The 16642-nt window shown below is 39.3% G+C and overlaps 1 protein-coding gene across 2 annotated transcripts in view; it reads left to right on the top strand.

Annotated features, from left to right (window-relative positions):
• The window catches only part of Pde7b (phosphodiesterase 7B), a 320938-nt gene that overhangs the window by 100025 nt on the left and 204271 nt on the right, over window positions 1-16642 (top strand). For both annotated transcript variants that reach the window (XM_021221005.2, XM_029533060.1), the window contains one exon: window positions 1630-1690. In XM_021221005.2, coding sequence (XP_021076664.1) covers window positions 1630-1690 — 61 coding nt within the window. The remainder of the gene's footprint in view (window positions 1-1629; window positions 1691-16642) is intronic.

Here is a 16642-nt window from a genome sequence, read left to right as displayed (position 1 = left end):
CTCTCTCTCTCTCTCTCTCTCTCTCTCTCTCTCTCTCTGTGTGTGTGTGTGTGTGTGTGTGTGTGTGTGTGTGTGTGTGTGTATGTGTGTGTATGAAGCATGTATGTGGACAACTTCAGGTGTTGGCCCTAACTTTCCACTACATCTTGAGACAGGGTCTGTCTGTGTTTCACTGTGTGCCTGGCTACCTGGCTCTCAGGCTTCAGGAATCCTCTGTCTTTGCTTCCCACCCCACGGTAAAAGTGAGAAGATTGTAGATGTTTTCTACTGTGTGTTTCTTCACATGGATTCTAGGGGTTCAAGCTTATATATTCATTTTTTCAGTATGACTGCTGTCCTCCATTGAACTATCTCCCCAATTTTAATATTACATTTTTTATGACTTAAGAATATGTTTTGTATAATTTGAAAATTATGTGTGTTTGGTATTCCATAACATGAATAGTATGTATTTTATATAAGTCCTTTGTGTGTTATATATGCTTTTAGAGTTTGTAAAGTCCTATTTCATCTTTAATTATAGAATTCAACTCATAGATGATATTTTACTAAAGTTGTATGTGAAAATAATTCCAGTTAAAATTCTACAAAGTTATCTGCTCTGTCACAATGTATGACTTTTTGACTTTGCTAGATATTGCAAACATTTACCAATTTTGCAGTGAATATTTTATACCCTACCCCTAAAAGGATGAAAAGAAAGCTTCACATTTCTCCGGATTTCTGAAAATATTTATTATTTCTATATTTCTAAATTGTGTCAAATCAGTGAGTTTTTAAGTCTTTTACCTCAGTACAATATATTCACAATTATTGGAATAGTTCACTTCATCTTAATATAATTTATTTATTCCCAAATATCGATATAGTTCAGTATATTTTCTGAGTTTCTTGAACATTCGGATTTCCCCTTTGTGAATCACTTGCTGTGCCTTTTACCCATTTTCTACCATATTGTTTATGTTTGTAATGGTTTTGGTAGTTCATTTATAAACACAAATACTAATCTTGTTGGCCAATCCTCCTCATTATGCAGCAGTGGCCTGTTGTTAGATAACAGATTGAATTGTTAAGTTTTGCCTTGCATAAGTATTCTGAAATTCAAATTAAACCAAGAAAGTTAGTATTCCCTGAATCTATGAGCTCAGAAAAGCTCTGTGCTGCTTTTCATTTCCTTGTTTATCCCTTCCCTGATCTGAGTTCAGCATTGGCCACTCAGCTTTGATAATATCTCTGTGTGTAGAGTGAGTCACTCAGAATATTATCAATGCTAAATAAGGACGCGCTCTGAGAGTAACTGGCCTCGGGTTTGGGGCCTGGTAGCTGAATGTTTCACTGAGATGGAAACTGTCAGAAATGAGGTTCAACCCAAGCCATGGCTTTTCATGGGAGCACAGAGCCAGCTGTTAGCAGGGACATACAGCATCCTTGAACAGTCAATCCTAGATTGACCTCTCAAAGACTTTTCTCCAGGAAAATCTCTCTTTATGACAGAAGTCCCTAGGCCCAGGTAACTAAAGAAAGCAAGAATAGAACAATATCACAGTGATGGTAGCCGCATGGATATATTGGTTTGAGAATTCTCTTTTGCAGTCTTGAAGTAACTAAAGCCATGTCTTTCTGTTACAGAGGCGTGGCGAAGTCTTGTTTGAGAATCCTGAACAGAATGTCAAGTGTGTTTGCATGCTAGGTAAGAAGGCTTCTTGATTCAAATGTATTATGAATGTTGGTGTCCTATGGAGTCACTGTTGTCTTAGTGTCGTACTGACTGTCTCTTGTCCCGTTATAAAGAGGCTTATCGGGATGCTTCTGAGCTTATAAACCACTCTAACATTTTTGTGGAGCACTACATGATAAGAAATGATTTTATTATAGTAATTATAAGTTGGGGCCCATTCTTTTACATCTCAGTGGCTCTTGGGACATCAGTATAGAATGCAACTGAGTGCTTTGTTTTTTAAAAATAATCTGTGATCTAAATGCAAGAAGAATCCCATTGTTATCTCTAAGCCTGAGATTTTAAGATAAATAATAAAACTATTAGGTATTACAATAGCATGAACCCACACAACACCCTCATTTACAAGGACTGGGAAGAGTGAGTATTTGAACTAACCTGAAGTCAACATAATTACCTATAATGCATCCTCAATAATATAGTCAATAATCATTTTATCTCGTGAGAGAATGTAGCATTAATCCTTTTGCAGACTCAATAATATACACTATCCTGTTAAGCAATTCAGCCAGTAGTGTTTCACTCACTGTAGATTAAAAACTAATACACTAGGTGTAAGTGACATGCTTAATCACTAAGTCAGGAATGGTCCAAACGACTACAGTAAGGCAAGGTTCTGACATGGACGCTTAAGGCAACTGTGAGCCACTAAAGTATGCCCATGAGTTTTACACTAATTGTAATGTCAAATTTACAGCAGCAAGGGCAACTAAATAATCCCGACAATTTTATTTGCATAACGGTCCCACTTGTCCATTCCAGCCTTAAGCTGCTGGTGTTAGCATCATTCATTTCCTTTTCTCCCTCTAGGCAGATTGCTCTTCAAAGCAGACACAGCAAGAAAAACAGAGACATTAGAATATCTCAGTCAGCTGTAACTCATGATAATAACCAATAAGGCTACTCATGACTCAAAAAACAAACATGAAACAGATACCATATTTGTCTAGCCTTCTATTCTTCCTTATTTTCTGTGGTGTTATTCAAAAGAGGACTTCTATGTTGATGTTCTCATATGTTTTGAATTAAGATGGAAGCTTAATAAGTCTACTGGAAACAGGACATTTTACTAGAAGCTTGTGAGCAATGGTTATGGCATCCCTCTGCATAATAATTTCAGTTATAAATGCCTCAAAAGCACTAATATCTCAAGTTAATAGTTATAAATCATAGGTAAAAGAGAGATAACATATGGATGGAGAGAGAGAGAGAGAGAGAAAGAGAGAGAGAGAAGCAGAAAAATATTTCTCCAGCAATGTGTCCCAACATTGGATTTGAGAAAGTGTCTAATGACCACGTTTGATCTGTTCATCCTTTAGTTCACTCAATTTCCACACAAACAAAATTACAGCTGAACTATTGTTACAGTCCTTTCACGAATAAGGAAATGGAAGCACAGGCCTATAGGCCACTTATCAATTTAGTACCATGAAAGTTTCCACTGCTTGTGTCCATCTGATCCAGTAACTTGAATACGTGTTTAACTCATGATGCTTTCAAAGACATGGACATCTCCAATTATGAATGAATTTTCCTGTCTTCTGCTTCTCTTATCAATGGTTAACTAATTACTAGCCAAGAGTGAGATAATAAAGGGCCTCACTTAAGGGAAGATGGATCACCTTTCCACCTCTTCTGGTTATATATTGTGTTTTATGTGGCTGCCAGAGGCACTTGTGACGATCAAACACATACCCATTGATTCAGATCTATTAATATAAATCATTTGTGTTTTTCTAACTACTGTCATAACTATTGCAGTTCATTGAGCACCTTGAATAACAAGTAAAATCTACCCTGAGCATCTTACATAACTAGGTCATTTATTGGAAATCAATGAGAGGTGTCTGCTCTTTCCAATTACAGATGTCTTTGGCAAGATCAGTGTGATATCATTAGTCTAGTAGATTCCATTACCTTGCTTTGATTATACAGAATTAAACAGTACAAAGGAAAAAAAAAAAACGAGAATGAAAGTTTTGACTGAGAACACGGAAGAACATGTACGTGTTACTTGATTGATAATACAGAGGAAGAACATACTATGTGTTACCTGTAAATAATATTGATTTACAACCCAGCATGCCCAGTGGTGTGCGACAGAGGTCATGCTAGATGCTCAGAGTTTCTCACACAGTAGACATGTCTATACCCTCAAGGACCTGGCACTGAAGAGGAATTAGACTCTCTTCCTATTTATCCTTTAAGGGAATTGACGCAAGGCTTGCTTCAAATGTTGATAAAGTTCCTTTGCAAACACAGATAAAAGAAAACCAAAATAAATCTTTCCTGGTATCAATATAAATGGATCAATCTGCCATTAGCCTTCAGCCGCACATGAACTCCGCTGTATGAGACGACGGGAAAAGCAGTCTGAAGGGTTCATTTCCTTAAACAAGAGAAATTCACATTATTGTTGTATGTCACTAAAGCTGAGATCATTTTTGTATTTTGTTAAGAAGGAATGTCTATGAACACTGCACAGAAGGTGTCTCCTTGCCTTGTGTGAGGCACTAGTGGGTTATTTCTTCCTTTAAGAGGAGCCTGTGGAGGTGTATTTGCCACTTCCTGGAACGCTTCTTGAGAAAACGTTCTGTCTCCGACATCAAAGGATAAGGTGTCTGATATTTTAAGGGACTGTTAAGTTTCATAATTTTTTCAGGTGATTTTTTTTTTTTGGTAACACTACTTCAAGTTAATCATAATTTCCAACGAAGAAAGCAAAATATATACATCCCATATTTCCAAAACTTTCCCTTGGATTTTTTTTTTAATGCCATCCCAGTATTGATATCTGATGGGAGCCATCCTAAGACATTTTTATATTCTCAAGCTCCGGGACCTTTTCTTCCTCAGTTTCTCCTCTCTCCTTGCCCCCCCCCCCACTCAATTTTAGGTGTCCCTGCATAGATTCAGGCTGGGGTCTAGTTTAAACAGGCTTGATAAGGAATATGCAAGAGGTTCATTAGCCAGGGACATGTTTTCAGGTCTGTTTTCTTCCTCACCAGTGAATAGTCAGACCATTATAGGGTGACGGCAATTTTTGTATGTTGAATTATCTCCTTCATGACTTCTATGGAACAAGCCACTGTCTCAGAAAAGCATGCTGCTGGCCCATTATCATAAATGACACATAAATGTCACAGTCACCTTGAGGTGACTCCAAAGCAATAAATCCAATACAGTTTTAAGTGGGAACTAATTTCTGTCCTGTATGGGTTTGGCAGGGACTCACTTCTGGTTCCAGGGAAACAGTTCGGTTAGGGTTAGAAGGTAAATTGCGTGCTGCAAAGCCGACTGTGCTGAGTAATAGGGTCTTAGTCCTTAAAATTGTTCACAGTGGCCAACTGTGGCCACCAAGTCAGCGAGAGAGCTGTAGCAAACAGCTCCTTTCTCTGCTTCACACGTAGGTCAGTGACTCCCGAGCTTCCCCCACCGCCAACCCCATGTCTATATTTGGATGCTTATGTATGGACCTCTCTTCATTTCCAATTAACCTTAGAACTTTTATAATGATATCAGAAGATAAACTGTTGATCAAAAAGAATAGAGAATATTTAAAGAATGATTGTGGTTGATTCAGTTCTTAGTTCATATGTTAGCCATACTCTGCAAAATTATAAACTTTCTTATAAAAAGAAATTTTAAAAGGCAAGCAAACATCGCATGGGGTTCATTTTTCTATTCCCATTTCTCTTACTTTTAGAGTAGGATTCTATAAAAATAAAAATCCTTAATTTGCAATTTATGATATTTTGGCTCATTCTCCGTTTTAATCGAGTTTTTTTTTTTCTAATTTGTAATAGTTTGTGACTTTGCTGCTGTTTCATACTTGATTTCATTTATACTCTTAAGTTGTGTGACCATTTGAATGTTCTGGAAGAAGTTGATTACCTGTCTGGCTTACATGGGATGTTTGCATTAGACCTTTGAAATTTGCAATACAAACATTGAGCTGGATTGGTAATTTTCAGAGTACTAGGATTCACTGAAGTCAATATTGTATTAATGCTTAGCACAAGCACAGACAGTCTGTGTTCCAGTCTCCACTCTGAAACGCCGACTGTGCACTTTCTCATCATACAAGATGCTTCATCTCCCCAGGCTTCTGCTTACAAGGCAGAAATAGAAACACCTCTCCCTTCTAGATGTAGGGTTTTCTTCCACGATGGAAGGAGATATTTTATGAGGCAATGCCTATTATGGGGTCAACCCTAAATATCAGTGATCTAGCAAAAAGTTGATAAATAATAAACAGTGACTTTTTAAAATTGATGATAAAATCAATTATTGATTGATGGTGCTTAGGAAGAGAATCAAAAACTGAAACATTATACAGCCATGAAGATAACTTTTTCAAGATTAGTATGCTCTTCGAAACTGTGTAGTGCCTTCAGGACAGAGCAAAGCTTTCCTATAATCTCATGAACTAGACTTCTTTAGGCATTTCCCATGCGCATGGTGCTGTGGGGGACATTGGTGACCGACCAGAGACCAATGGGCGCAGTCTCTTCCTTTCAAAAGGCTCCCAATCCAATGAGATTCAACTCTTGAAACCCAAATGTGATTCTCAAATGTAACAGGAACAAGAGATTTTTTAAAAAAGCAAAAAAAGTGTTGGGACTTTAATGAAGAGAGTCTGTAGAGTTGGAATGCAAGGGACATGGGTTTAGCTGTGAGTGCCAACCAGTGGCAGGACCAGGGTGACGTAAAAGGCCACACCCAAAAGCCTTGATACAAGGAAATGCTGGGGAGGACGTCTTCAGGCTACCAGCAGGGTAAAGGGGTACAGTGCGAAGGAATGAAACCATAACCAACTACTGACACCCTCTCTAAAAGCAACAGAGGTCTTAGATGACCAACAGCTTTGGCCTTTTGTGCTTGTGCAGTTCAAGGGCAGTTTTCATATAGCTATAAAGAATCACGAAATACTCTATAAACTTATTTCTGCTACATAGTATTAAGCAAAGCTATAGGCCAGTTACTTATAAAATAAACCCTATTTATTTTTATGAGTGTTCTGTGCACCACGTGTATGCAGTGCCTACAGAGGCCAGGAGAGGGCATCAGCTGTGTGAGAATTGAAGTCATTCATGATTGTGAGCTACCTTATGGGTCCTGGGAATCACACCCAGGTCCTTTGCAAGAGCAGCCAGTACTTCTAACTTCTGAGCAATGTCTCCAGCTCTGGTTTCTTATTTTTTTAATACAGCATCTTATGATGTAGCTCTGGCTGCCCTGGGACTTATGTAGCCCAGGCTAGCCTCGGATTCTCAGTGATCCTCCTGCCTCTGGTTTCTGAGATTAGCAAAGTGAGCCACAGTTGCAAGCCATTTCTGATGGAATCTTCTTTAATGAATAATGGACAGCTCTGGCATATTTTGCATATTAAACCACCTCAAATTGTCCAAGCAAGTAGACATTTCCATGTGCATGTGCATGTTTCTTTAGAAATAAGTAATAATAGAAATAATAATCAGAAATATTTATAAATCATCTTTATTGGTTACTAAAGAAAGGCTGTTGTAAGAACTATTTTTATGTTTACCCGACATTAAAATTCAGATCTACACTTAAAGGGGGAAGTTCAGGGGTTGCATTTTGACTTATCAAGACGAGAATGCCCCACTGGTTTGACTTGTAACTTACACATTTAAAGTATATCACCTACATCACTCGTATGCCTCTATTTTCTCTTTCTAAATGCTTTTTTTTTAAGTAATAAAACCTCTGGACAACATTTTCTAACTGCAACAGAATACAAAACGGAGCCTGGACATCCCTAAGCAAGAGCAGCAGAGGGCAACTCCCACCTTTCCCCAGGACCCTGTTTTGTCTTAGCATGCCGCTTGCACCGGATGGTGTGCTATATACTTTGTCTGCAAACTCCGTGCTGTCCCGAGGCACATTACACACAGAACATAAACATTACAGAAACAGGAACTCGGTTTTTATTCCCTGCTGAGCATACAGCACCTGGAAGATCTCATTGCCCATTTCCTAATAGGAAGCTATCATGTGCTGAACGGAGACATGCTAGCCATTTGTGGGAACTGTGGAGTCACCAGCGAGCATTATTCAAATGTGCCAGAGCCAGGTTGTTACACCATAAACAAACAAACAAAAAAACCAAACCAAACCAAAAACCTCTGCTGCTAGGATCAAACATGGCCAATACCCAGGCCAGATCCTCTGGGAACAAAAGAGCCATTCCCAAGCACGATATTCTATATGCCTCGGTTTGAAATAGGTAGGTCTCTCCACGTCGGCAGTTGGGCCCTGTTGCGAGAGGGTATGCCTGACTCTGTGCACAATGAGAGCTGGCACAGTGGTGAGCAAGGCAGGATCCTGCTTTCTGAGTAACGTGGAACACTGTGTTGAGGAACGAGGAGGCCCACTGGTTCATCTTTTCTATGTTTATAAAAATTTGCAGAGGAATCACTTCACCCTGAGGCTTGAGCTTTAAATCTTCTTCCACAAGCCCACTGCTTCTTCAAAACTCTGTACTTGAAAGCCGGTATTGCTTTGCATGAGGAAGTGAGTCTCCCAGCTTCAGCATCTCTTTCCATGGGATGTTGCTGCTTGCGTGCCAAAGCAGAGCAAAGTCATGCTTTCAATGCAGCTGGGAGCCAGGGCTCTAAGATCTTCAATATGACAACTCGAGAAAAGACCAATCTACATGAGCTGGAATAGTCAAAGACAGAAATGATAGAAGTCTTGGTTTTGTGTCAACTATGTGTTCTCCCTGAAGGGAGAAAATGTGGATTTTAGCAAATCTACTCCCCTGTCATTCAAAGCTGCAGTTGAAAGAAGTGCAATTAGCAACCATTTATAGGTGTATAGTGCCTGTCAGCGCAGGAATGCAGGGACAATGAAGCTCGCCCTTTGAGAGAGTCGTGGACAGCAACACAAACACTGGCATCCTAGCCTGTTAAACCGTAATAAAAGTGGACTTCTGTCTCACGGGAAAGGGTGGACCATGTCTGGAAAGGCCTGGGCACTAAAGAGTATTAAGGCAATAAGGCAATCATCAGTAAGGAACAAAAGCAACGCCAGGGCAGCCTGGGGGAGCTGAGGTGGGAACGCACACCTTGGGAAAGGTGTTGATATTTCTCAGCAACAACACCAAAGGTACAGGCAACTCCGTAAGATCACTGTGCCTGCAGAATAAAATAAGAGACAATAGCTAATTGATATGAGGAAGACAGAACAAATTATAAAGGACTGTAGGACAGGACCCCAAAAATCTATTTAAGGATGAGTAAGCAACGGATCGACAAAGGGGCAAACGGGCTTCAAACAGCTCATCTCCAAAGGGCCGTGTGTGTGTGTCCAGGATGGGTCTTCAACTAAGAAGACACCAGCTTATGAAATGACACCAGGGATCAGGTGAGGATTGTTGAGTCCTACCTGAACTGAGACAATTATCACTGAAGACAAAAGATGCAAGACACGGGAGTCTTTGAAGGATCATGGTAGACTTTACAAAGGACTGAATGTAGGAGATGCTACTAGGTAGACAATGGTGATACCTGCCTCCTGCCCTGGACAGCACCTGGAGGACAGGAGTCAAAGTCTAGATGTGATTAAGTTGAGGTACCCAGAAAACCTAGGTATGGGGAGATCCTGGAGTTGGAAGGAAAGAACGCCATGTGAGTTGAGGTAATGGGTACCATTCAGGGCAGGGTAAGGGTTGCCATGGTATAAATGTAGGGACATAGAAAACATGCCCATAAAGATTGAGCAGGCTCAAGAGAAGTCTAGAGACACATAAATGGGTAGGAAACTCAGAACCAGAGGACGGAGAGGCGGGAGGACGGTACTGTAGCCATCTTAGCCAAGAGGAGAGGCCTCCACAGGAAGAAGATGACAGTGAAGCCTTGCAGAGATCAAGTGGGACCCAGGCTAACAGGTGCCTGAGGGACTTGTCAGTGACAGCCACCAGCAGGCCCGTGAGCAAAGGTAGCCAGAGCTAAGTGGACACGGAGATGTTCGATGGAGACACGCCCTCCTGGGTGAGGGCAGGGAGAAGCTGAGAGACTTCTCTCCAATTACTTCCAGCCTGACACTCCTGAGGAATAGGGAGAGGAGGAGCAGAGAGGGCATCAACAAACCTATTTACTTGAAATTAATATTATACAAAATGAACGAGACCTTATGGGATATAAGGACGTGTTACATATACTTATATACATATAAAATGGAACCATATATCCAAATACGTGAGCATATATATTATATCTCTATGTTCTTACAGCTTTAACCATGTACATCGTAAAAAAAAAAAAAAAATACGAAAAAAGTTAAAGCATTGAAAAATCTTGTTTCCATTATATCAGTTGCCACACACACAGAAATAGTTTTAAGAACCTGGTTGAAGTTAGCAACTGTGAACTAATTTTATTATCAAGTTCCTTTCCTTAAAATGAAAACGCATAGATCCAAACTTGAAGCACTTCCCACGCACACATTTCAGAGAAGTAAATACTCTCTGCTCATGAAGACCCTCCCCTTCTCTTTTCCCCTTAGCTGCCTCGTCTCCTCCTCCTCTTCCAATGGCCGGCCAAGGTAACCTGCATGGGGATGCCTAGATTCTAACTCACAACTTCCTCCTCTCCGTAACAAAAAAGATTGCATTTGCCCTGGTTCTCTACTGAGCCTGCACAGACACGCGGAGTCCCATTCTTATCTATTGTTCTGACCCATGCACTTACCATTGTCCTACAACTCCAAAGAAGCACACAGAAACCCCATGAAGATACAAAGAATCCCTGAGATTATAAACCCATAAACTTCTCCCACCATTCAATGGTGCCTCAGGCTTTGGCGGCCAGTCTTGGCCAATGAGGAGAGGCCCCTCTACAAGCTCCACCCAGGTGGTGCACAGCCTCTTGCCCTCACCGAATGAATGCTCTTTCCTTAATGGAACGAGGTTGTTGCCTCCAGCTCGCCTTCCTCCTCCCCAGCCTCTGCGTATTTCCCTTCCGTGTATGTTACGTTCGCAGGAAGATTCTTCCTACAAGCTTCGCACACATGCAGCTCTATTTTATACTACCCCACAGACCCTTTTCAGTCCAAAACAATGCTACAGCCTTTTGCTGAAGTGAGGGCATTTTTTATAAATGTATTTCACTGCAAGTTTTTATCAATTAAGTGGACAAATGTTCACAGGGTACCTTATGAGGTCTCATGCTGTCTATATCTAACCAACTGCTTCATAGCTATAAATATACAACTTTTTACAAAGTTTGAGATTACAAACATTGATAATGCATAGGCATTTTCAGAAAGAAATGAAATTATCCCTTTTATTAAAAAAAAAAAAACACTTACTTGTCCCTGTTATACCAATTGATGCCTTTGTCTTATTTAAATGTCGGAACATTATATACATGTTTCTGAAAATGTCGTATTTCTTGTAAAAGATACCTAAACATTTCTTTGTCAGATTCATAATTCTAAAACATAAGTTATTAATTTAACAATGAGATAACTAATGAATGCATTCGCAAAGAAGTTTTTACAAGCCCAAAACTTTCACAACTGACACATTAATCCACGTTTTCAACATTTGTGATTCTAGCATGAACACTACAAAAATTACTAATTGCTTCTCACAAAAAGGTCATGAAGGAAAATCTCACAATGATGATAACGCATTGAGTTTGTTGTCGGGGCCAACTTTAAGGTGAACGACTACCTATGGGTTTGATACATTTGATTTTTGGTCAACATCTTTAAAGTGTTTGTGACTTGTAACCTAACAAAATACTCAGTGTTATCAAATCTAACAAATTATTATTTTTGTCTTTACTCTGATTCTGGATTCCAGGAGCTCTAGTTCTGTGTGACACAAGAGAAAAGTGGCAATTGAATTCTAAAAGAGCCACTCTACACTGAAATACAGCTGTGTATTGTTTGTCAATGGGAGAACGGTCTGAGAAATGCATAATTAGGTGATTCCATCATTATTCCAACATTGGGAAATGTAATTACACAAACCTAGAGGCATATCTTACTCCATGCCTGAACTAAATGGTACAGCCTCCTAGATTGTGCGTCTCCTAGGCTACCATCCAGAGTGTTGCAAGCATGTATGTGTAGCAAGAAGAAATTCGTGTGCCTGGATATCCCTAAACCATGATAGCTGTAGTCGGAACACTAGACCATGAGAACACTCAACTTCATGTTATGGTCCCTTTGTCTTGCATGCCCTCATTAATTGACTCATTGTGGAGAATGACTGTGAACCAATGTCAAAATGCTAATAGAGTGCAGAATTCCAAGAGGCTGATGAAGAACAATATCTCTACTGTTCCATGACATGTTACCAATCTATCAGTTCTTGGAACATGGCTACTAAAAGCAGGAAAAGAGGTACCATGTCCTATTGCTTTCTACAAATCATATTGCAGTGTCAAAACTCGCATTGTGCAATCTTACCTTCTTTTTTTAAAAAAAAAAAAATCTAATACTTAGAAAAAAGGTATTCTATCCTTTTGAAGTTAAGTATTGAATTCAAACATACAGTTTCTGTGTTTCTTAGGGGAAAATTGCATCTTAGTCCTCAACTCCTGTGTTATTTATTGAATAGAATTGTTAAGCATTAATTCAACCAGGTGGTCTGTGAAAGGTACCTATTCTGTCTGTTTCCCTTTTTATATCAAGAAAAGCCTTCTTTTATGTGTCTTGTTTACAAGATAGGTGACTCGTGGAAAGCCAAGATGACTCGGGTGACAGAACATGAATGAGTATGATTATATTTTGGATGATTTCACAGATATTTGGAACTGATTGTTGCAGAGGCTTAAGCAAATCTCAGAATATTTAAAGAGAGTTTCGGTTTTTTTTTATTAGCCTATTAATTGTACATGATAACGGGGTCTGGTGTGATAGTTCAACCCTTGTATCCACTGTGTGCTCATTGTTAGATCAGGTCATTAGCCTTTCCCTCATTTTTTAAGGTTTATTTATCTAATAGTTACGTGTGTGCCTGCCTGCATGAGTTTGTGTGCACCATGTGTGCACATGAGCCCACAGAGGCCAGAAGAGGGCGTTGTATCCCCTAGAGTTGGAGTCACATAAAGTGCTAGGCAACCTGGGCCCTCTGCAAGAGTAGTCAGCCCTCTAACAACTGAGTCATCTCTCCAGCCTCCTTTCTCTCTCTTATCATTTCCTTATGTTTGGAATCTTCCAGCTCCTTTCTCTGGATCCTCGTAAAACACATAGTAGGTGTTATAAACTGCCACCACAGAAATGTATGCAAGATGTCAGAATGTACGGCTTCTGTGTGTTTTCCTTATAGCTCCCTCTTCCCCAAATAGATGACAGCTTTGCTCAGCTTATTCGCTCCCAGGCATCTAGAAGCTCAGGGAACAGGTCTCATGCTTGTGACTGTAGAACACTGTGTTTCTAGCCCGTTACAATACGTTGTTTTTTTTTTCCCTATAGTGGTTGAACTGTTGAAAAATGAAGGAATCTCTGATTTGGAAGAGAAAAAAAAAAACATAAAATGAGACTGTGTTAATTCTGCTTTCCACTTCAAGAACTCCCCAGAATATTCGTCCCAAATGTTATATTTTTTATGAGAGAAAATTTAAGTCAGGTACGGCGTGACGCATACCTTTAAATACCAGCACTCTAGAGGCGAAGTTAGAGGTTCGTAGATCTCTGTGAGTTCTAGGCCAAACTATTCCACATGGAGCAAGTTCTGGGCCAGCCAAGGCTGCATAGTGAAATCTTGTTTGAGGAGTGGAAGAAAGGAGCGGGAGGGGTCTTTCAAATAGTAAACATTAACTAATGATGTTTATGTATCCAAGTTTATATTTATTAATAACTTCATGTCATTCCACAGCTGATGTTACAGTTTAGATAGATATTGAAACTTTTGATTGTCCTAATATTAGTTTTTCAGTGGTTTATTTTCATTTATAATGTTTTTTCCTTTTAATTTAAATGTGGCCTAATTCTGAAAAATGGATAATTTTTGCAAAGCTATAAACAAACCAAGTCTTACAAAGTTAGCTCACAGAAGAAACCACACAGGTTGATTTTTTTTTTTAATACTTCCTTCTAGACGTTTTCTCCCAAAGTCTATGCTCTGACACCCTTAACTTTATCACCACTTTTAATTTGCAATTTACACAAGTAGAACTTAAGAATATATCCTTACACTCACTGTTGGCTGAGATATATACATATATATTATATATATATATACTTTCATTTTAATTTTTTACTATGCATTCCTTTATAGAAAAAGGTCACTGCTATAAAATGTTTCTCTCTGTATGTGCATGCATGCATGTATATGTTTATGTCTACTTCTTCATTAATTTTACTCTTGACAAATATTTGGCTATAGTTTTGGACTGCTACAAAAAAAAATACTACTACAAAGGTTTTTAAACATTTTGAAACTATTCCGTGTGCCCAAATGTGTGTGTGATGTGTATATCTGATATCTATGAGAGTGTAGGCACACACGTGGTTGTCAGAGGTCAAACTTGGGTATGGGACCTCATCTTTCACCTTGTGTGAGACAAGCTCTCCCTGGTCACCGTGTATGCCAAGCTGGCTGGTCTGTGAACTCCCAGTGGTTGGTTCTTCTGCCTCCACTCTCCATCTCAGGTCTCAGACAAATGCTACTGTGCTCAACTTTTATAAAAGTTCTGGGAGTTTGAATTCAGGTTCTCATACTTAGGTGGTGTCTTAGTTAGGGTTTTACTGCTGTGAACAGACACCATGACCAAGGCAAGTCTTGTAAAAAACAACATTTAATTGGGGCTGGTTTACAGGCTCAGAGGTTCAGTCCATTATCATCAAGGTTAGAGCATGGCAGTATCCAGGCAGGCATGGCGCAGGCAGAGCTGAGAGTTCTACAAATTCATCCAAAGGCTGCTAGTGGAAGACTGAATTCCACACAATTAGGGTGAGTGTCTTAAGCCACAGTGACATACCTCCTCCAACCAGGTCACACCTATTCCAACAAGGCCACACCTCCAAATGGTGCCATTCCCTTGCCCAAGAATATACAAACCATCACAGGTGGTAAGCCATTTCTCCAGCCCATAGGTGTGTGTGTGTGTGTGTGTGTGTGTGTGTATGTGTGTGTGTGTGTGTGTGTGTACAGATTACCTACTTTCTGGAATATGTACTCAGAACTACATCTGCTGACTCATAGAGAGCATATATGTTCTGTTTTAACCGAATTCTGTAATCATTTCCTAAAGTGGCTATGCCAGTCTGCACCACCACCCCCACTAGCTGTGTAGAAAGCTCCATAAATAATTCAACACTTGGCAATTATCCTAGAGTAAAAGTTAGAATGTATAATTCGTCATTCAAATCAGTATGAACATTTTATGTAAATGGCCTCTAATGAGGATTGCGCTTATCATTTATGTAAACAAATCATCCGGTTGATGACGGTACTAATAGAGCAGGTATGTTTTATTTGCTTATAATCAATGAACATGAAAGAGTTGGTGGAGTTTATTGCCCAAACCAAATGAATCTTCTCTTTTTGTTGAATGCTTAGAAATATGTGTCCCATAAATGGTCATAGTAAGTGTTCACTTACTCACTCAGATGGAACTATAAAAAAAAAAAACCTTAGTTCATAAGTAAAACTTCTTTTCTGCTAAGCTAATAAATTTCTGTTTTTATTTACTACAAACTACATAATTAATTTTTTTACAAATTTGAAATCATAATATGAAAATTATAGTAAAAACTGGGAATAGATATAGGAATGGAAGATGTTTTAGGGCAGAGAAAATATCATGTAGGTTGCTATAATCATGGATATATGTCATTCCACATTTGTCTAAACCCAGAAGACCTACAGACACATCAGACACCAAGAGTGAATCCTGATACAGACCATAACCTCCAGTAATGTGAATATGTCAGTGTAGGTTCACCAGCTGTGACAAATATGCTAACTCTCATGAGGGACTGGCAACAAGGGACATTGTATAGGGGTGGTGTCTTAAAAGAAACCTGTCTTTCTTCCCAATATTTCACTAAGAAAACTCAAAGACTATTTTAAAGACTTTAGAATGAAAATTAGGCTGGCAAGTACCTTTCTATGACAGTACATGTGTCAGTATTTTTAGATAAGACCTTTTTATATTATTGTGACCTTTACATATACTTACCTAGGGAATGGGGCAGTGAAGTGTATACTCTTGGTCTGTTTATCAGTTTCTCTTAGTATTCACGTGGACTGGTGGGGACAAGATGGCTACTTCTAGCCAATATGGACAGCGAGATAAAGGAGAAAATTATGATTTTTTTTCCCAATGCAAAATAATTTCAAGGAATGTCTGTGGCTTCCCAGGTAGTGAAATCGGGCATGGTTGCTATCTTTGTTTATCACTGCTTCAATCACGTCACAATTTCCAAATGTTCAATGAGGAAAGATTATTTTATAATGAGAGGTTTTCTGTTATTTCTCTGATCTCTAAAGGTACAAAGATAATTTCACATTGTCTGCCTGCATCACTAAAAATATATGACAGATATCAAATCGATAAAAACCTGTATCTCTATCAATTCTCTTGAGGAAACGGATACATTAGTGTGGGGTTGTGTCTGCAAATGTGGTTTGGGGTAGCCACATTTTTCAAAATGAGTCTGAGTTGTTGTTATTCATTTCTGACTTAACTGTCCCATCACACAAAACATCTGACCTCACCTGTGCCTTGTGATATAATTCAAAGTGCCGCTCACTGGCACCTGGTCATTTATATATCCCAACAATCTCAAAACAACATGAAGGCCGGGTAACTCAGGCGTGTGGTTCCAGCATAGGTGGAAGCCTTGCAGAGAAAGCACAGTAGTGGTTGCTGACACTGGGGTCAGGTAGGGACCTACAAATATAGTGTCACTCACTGTGGA

The sequence above is a fragment of the Mus pahari genome, chromosome 21, assembly GCF_900095145.1.
Source record: "Mus pahari chromosome 21, PAHARI_EIJ_v1.1, whole genome shotgun sequence".
In the NCBI taxonomy this organism is placed as follows: domain Eukaryota; kingdom Metazoa; phylum Chordata; class Mammalia; order Rodentia; family Muridae; genus Mus; species Mus pahari.
This window is presented reverse-complemented; position numbering and strand designations above follow the sequence as displayed.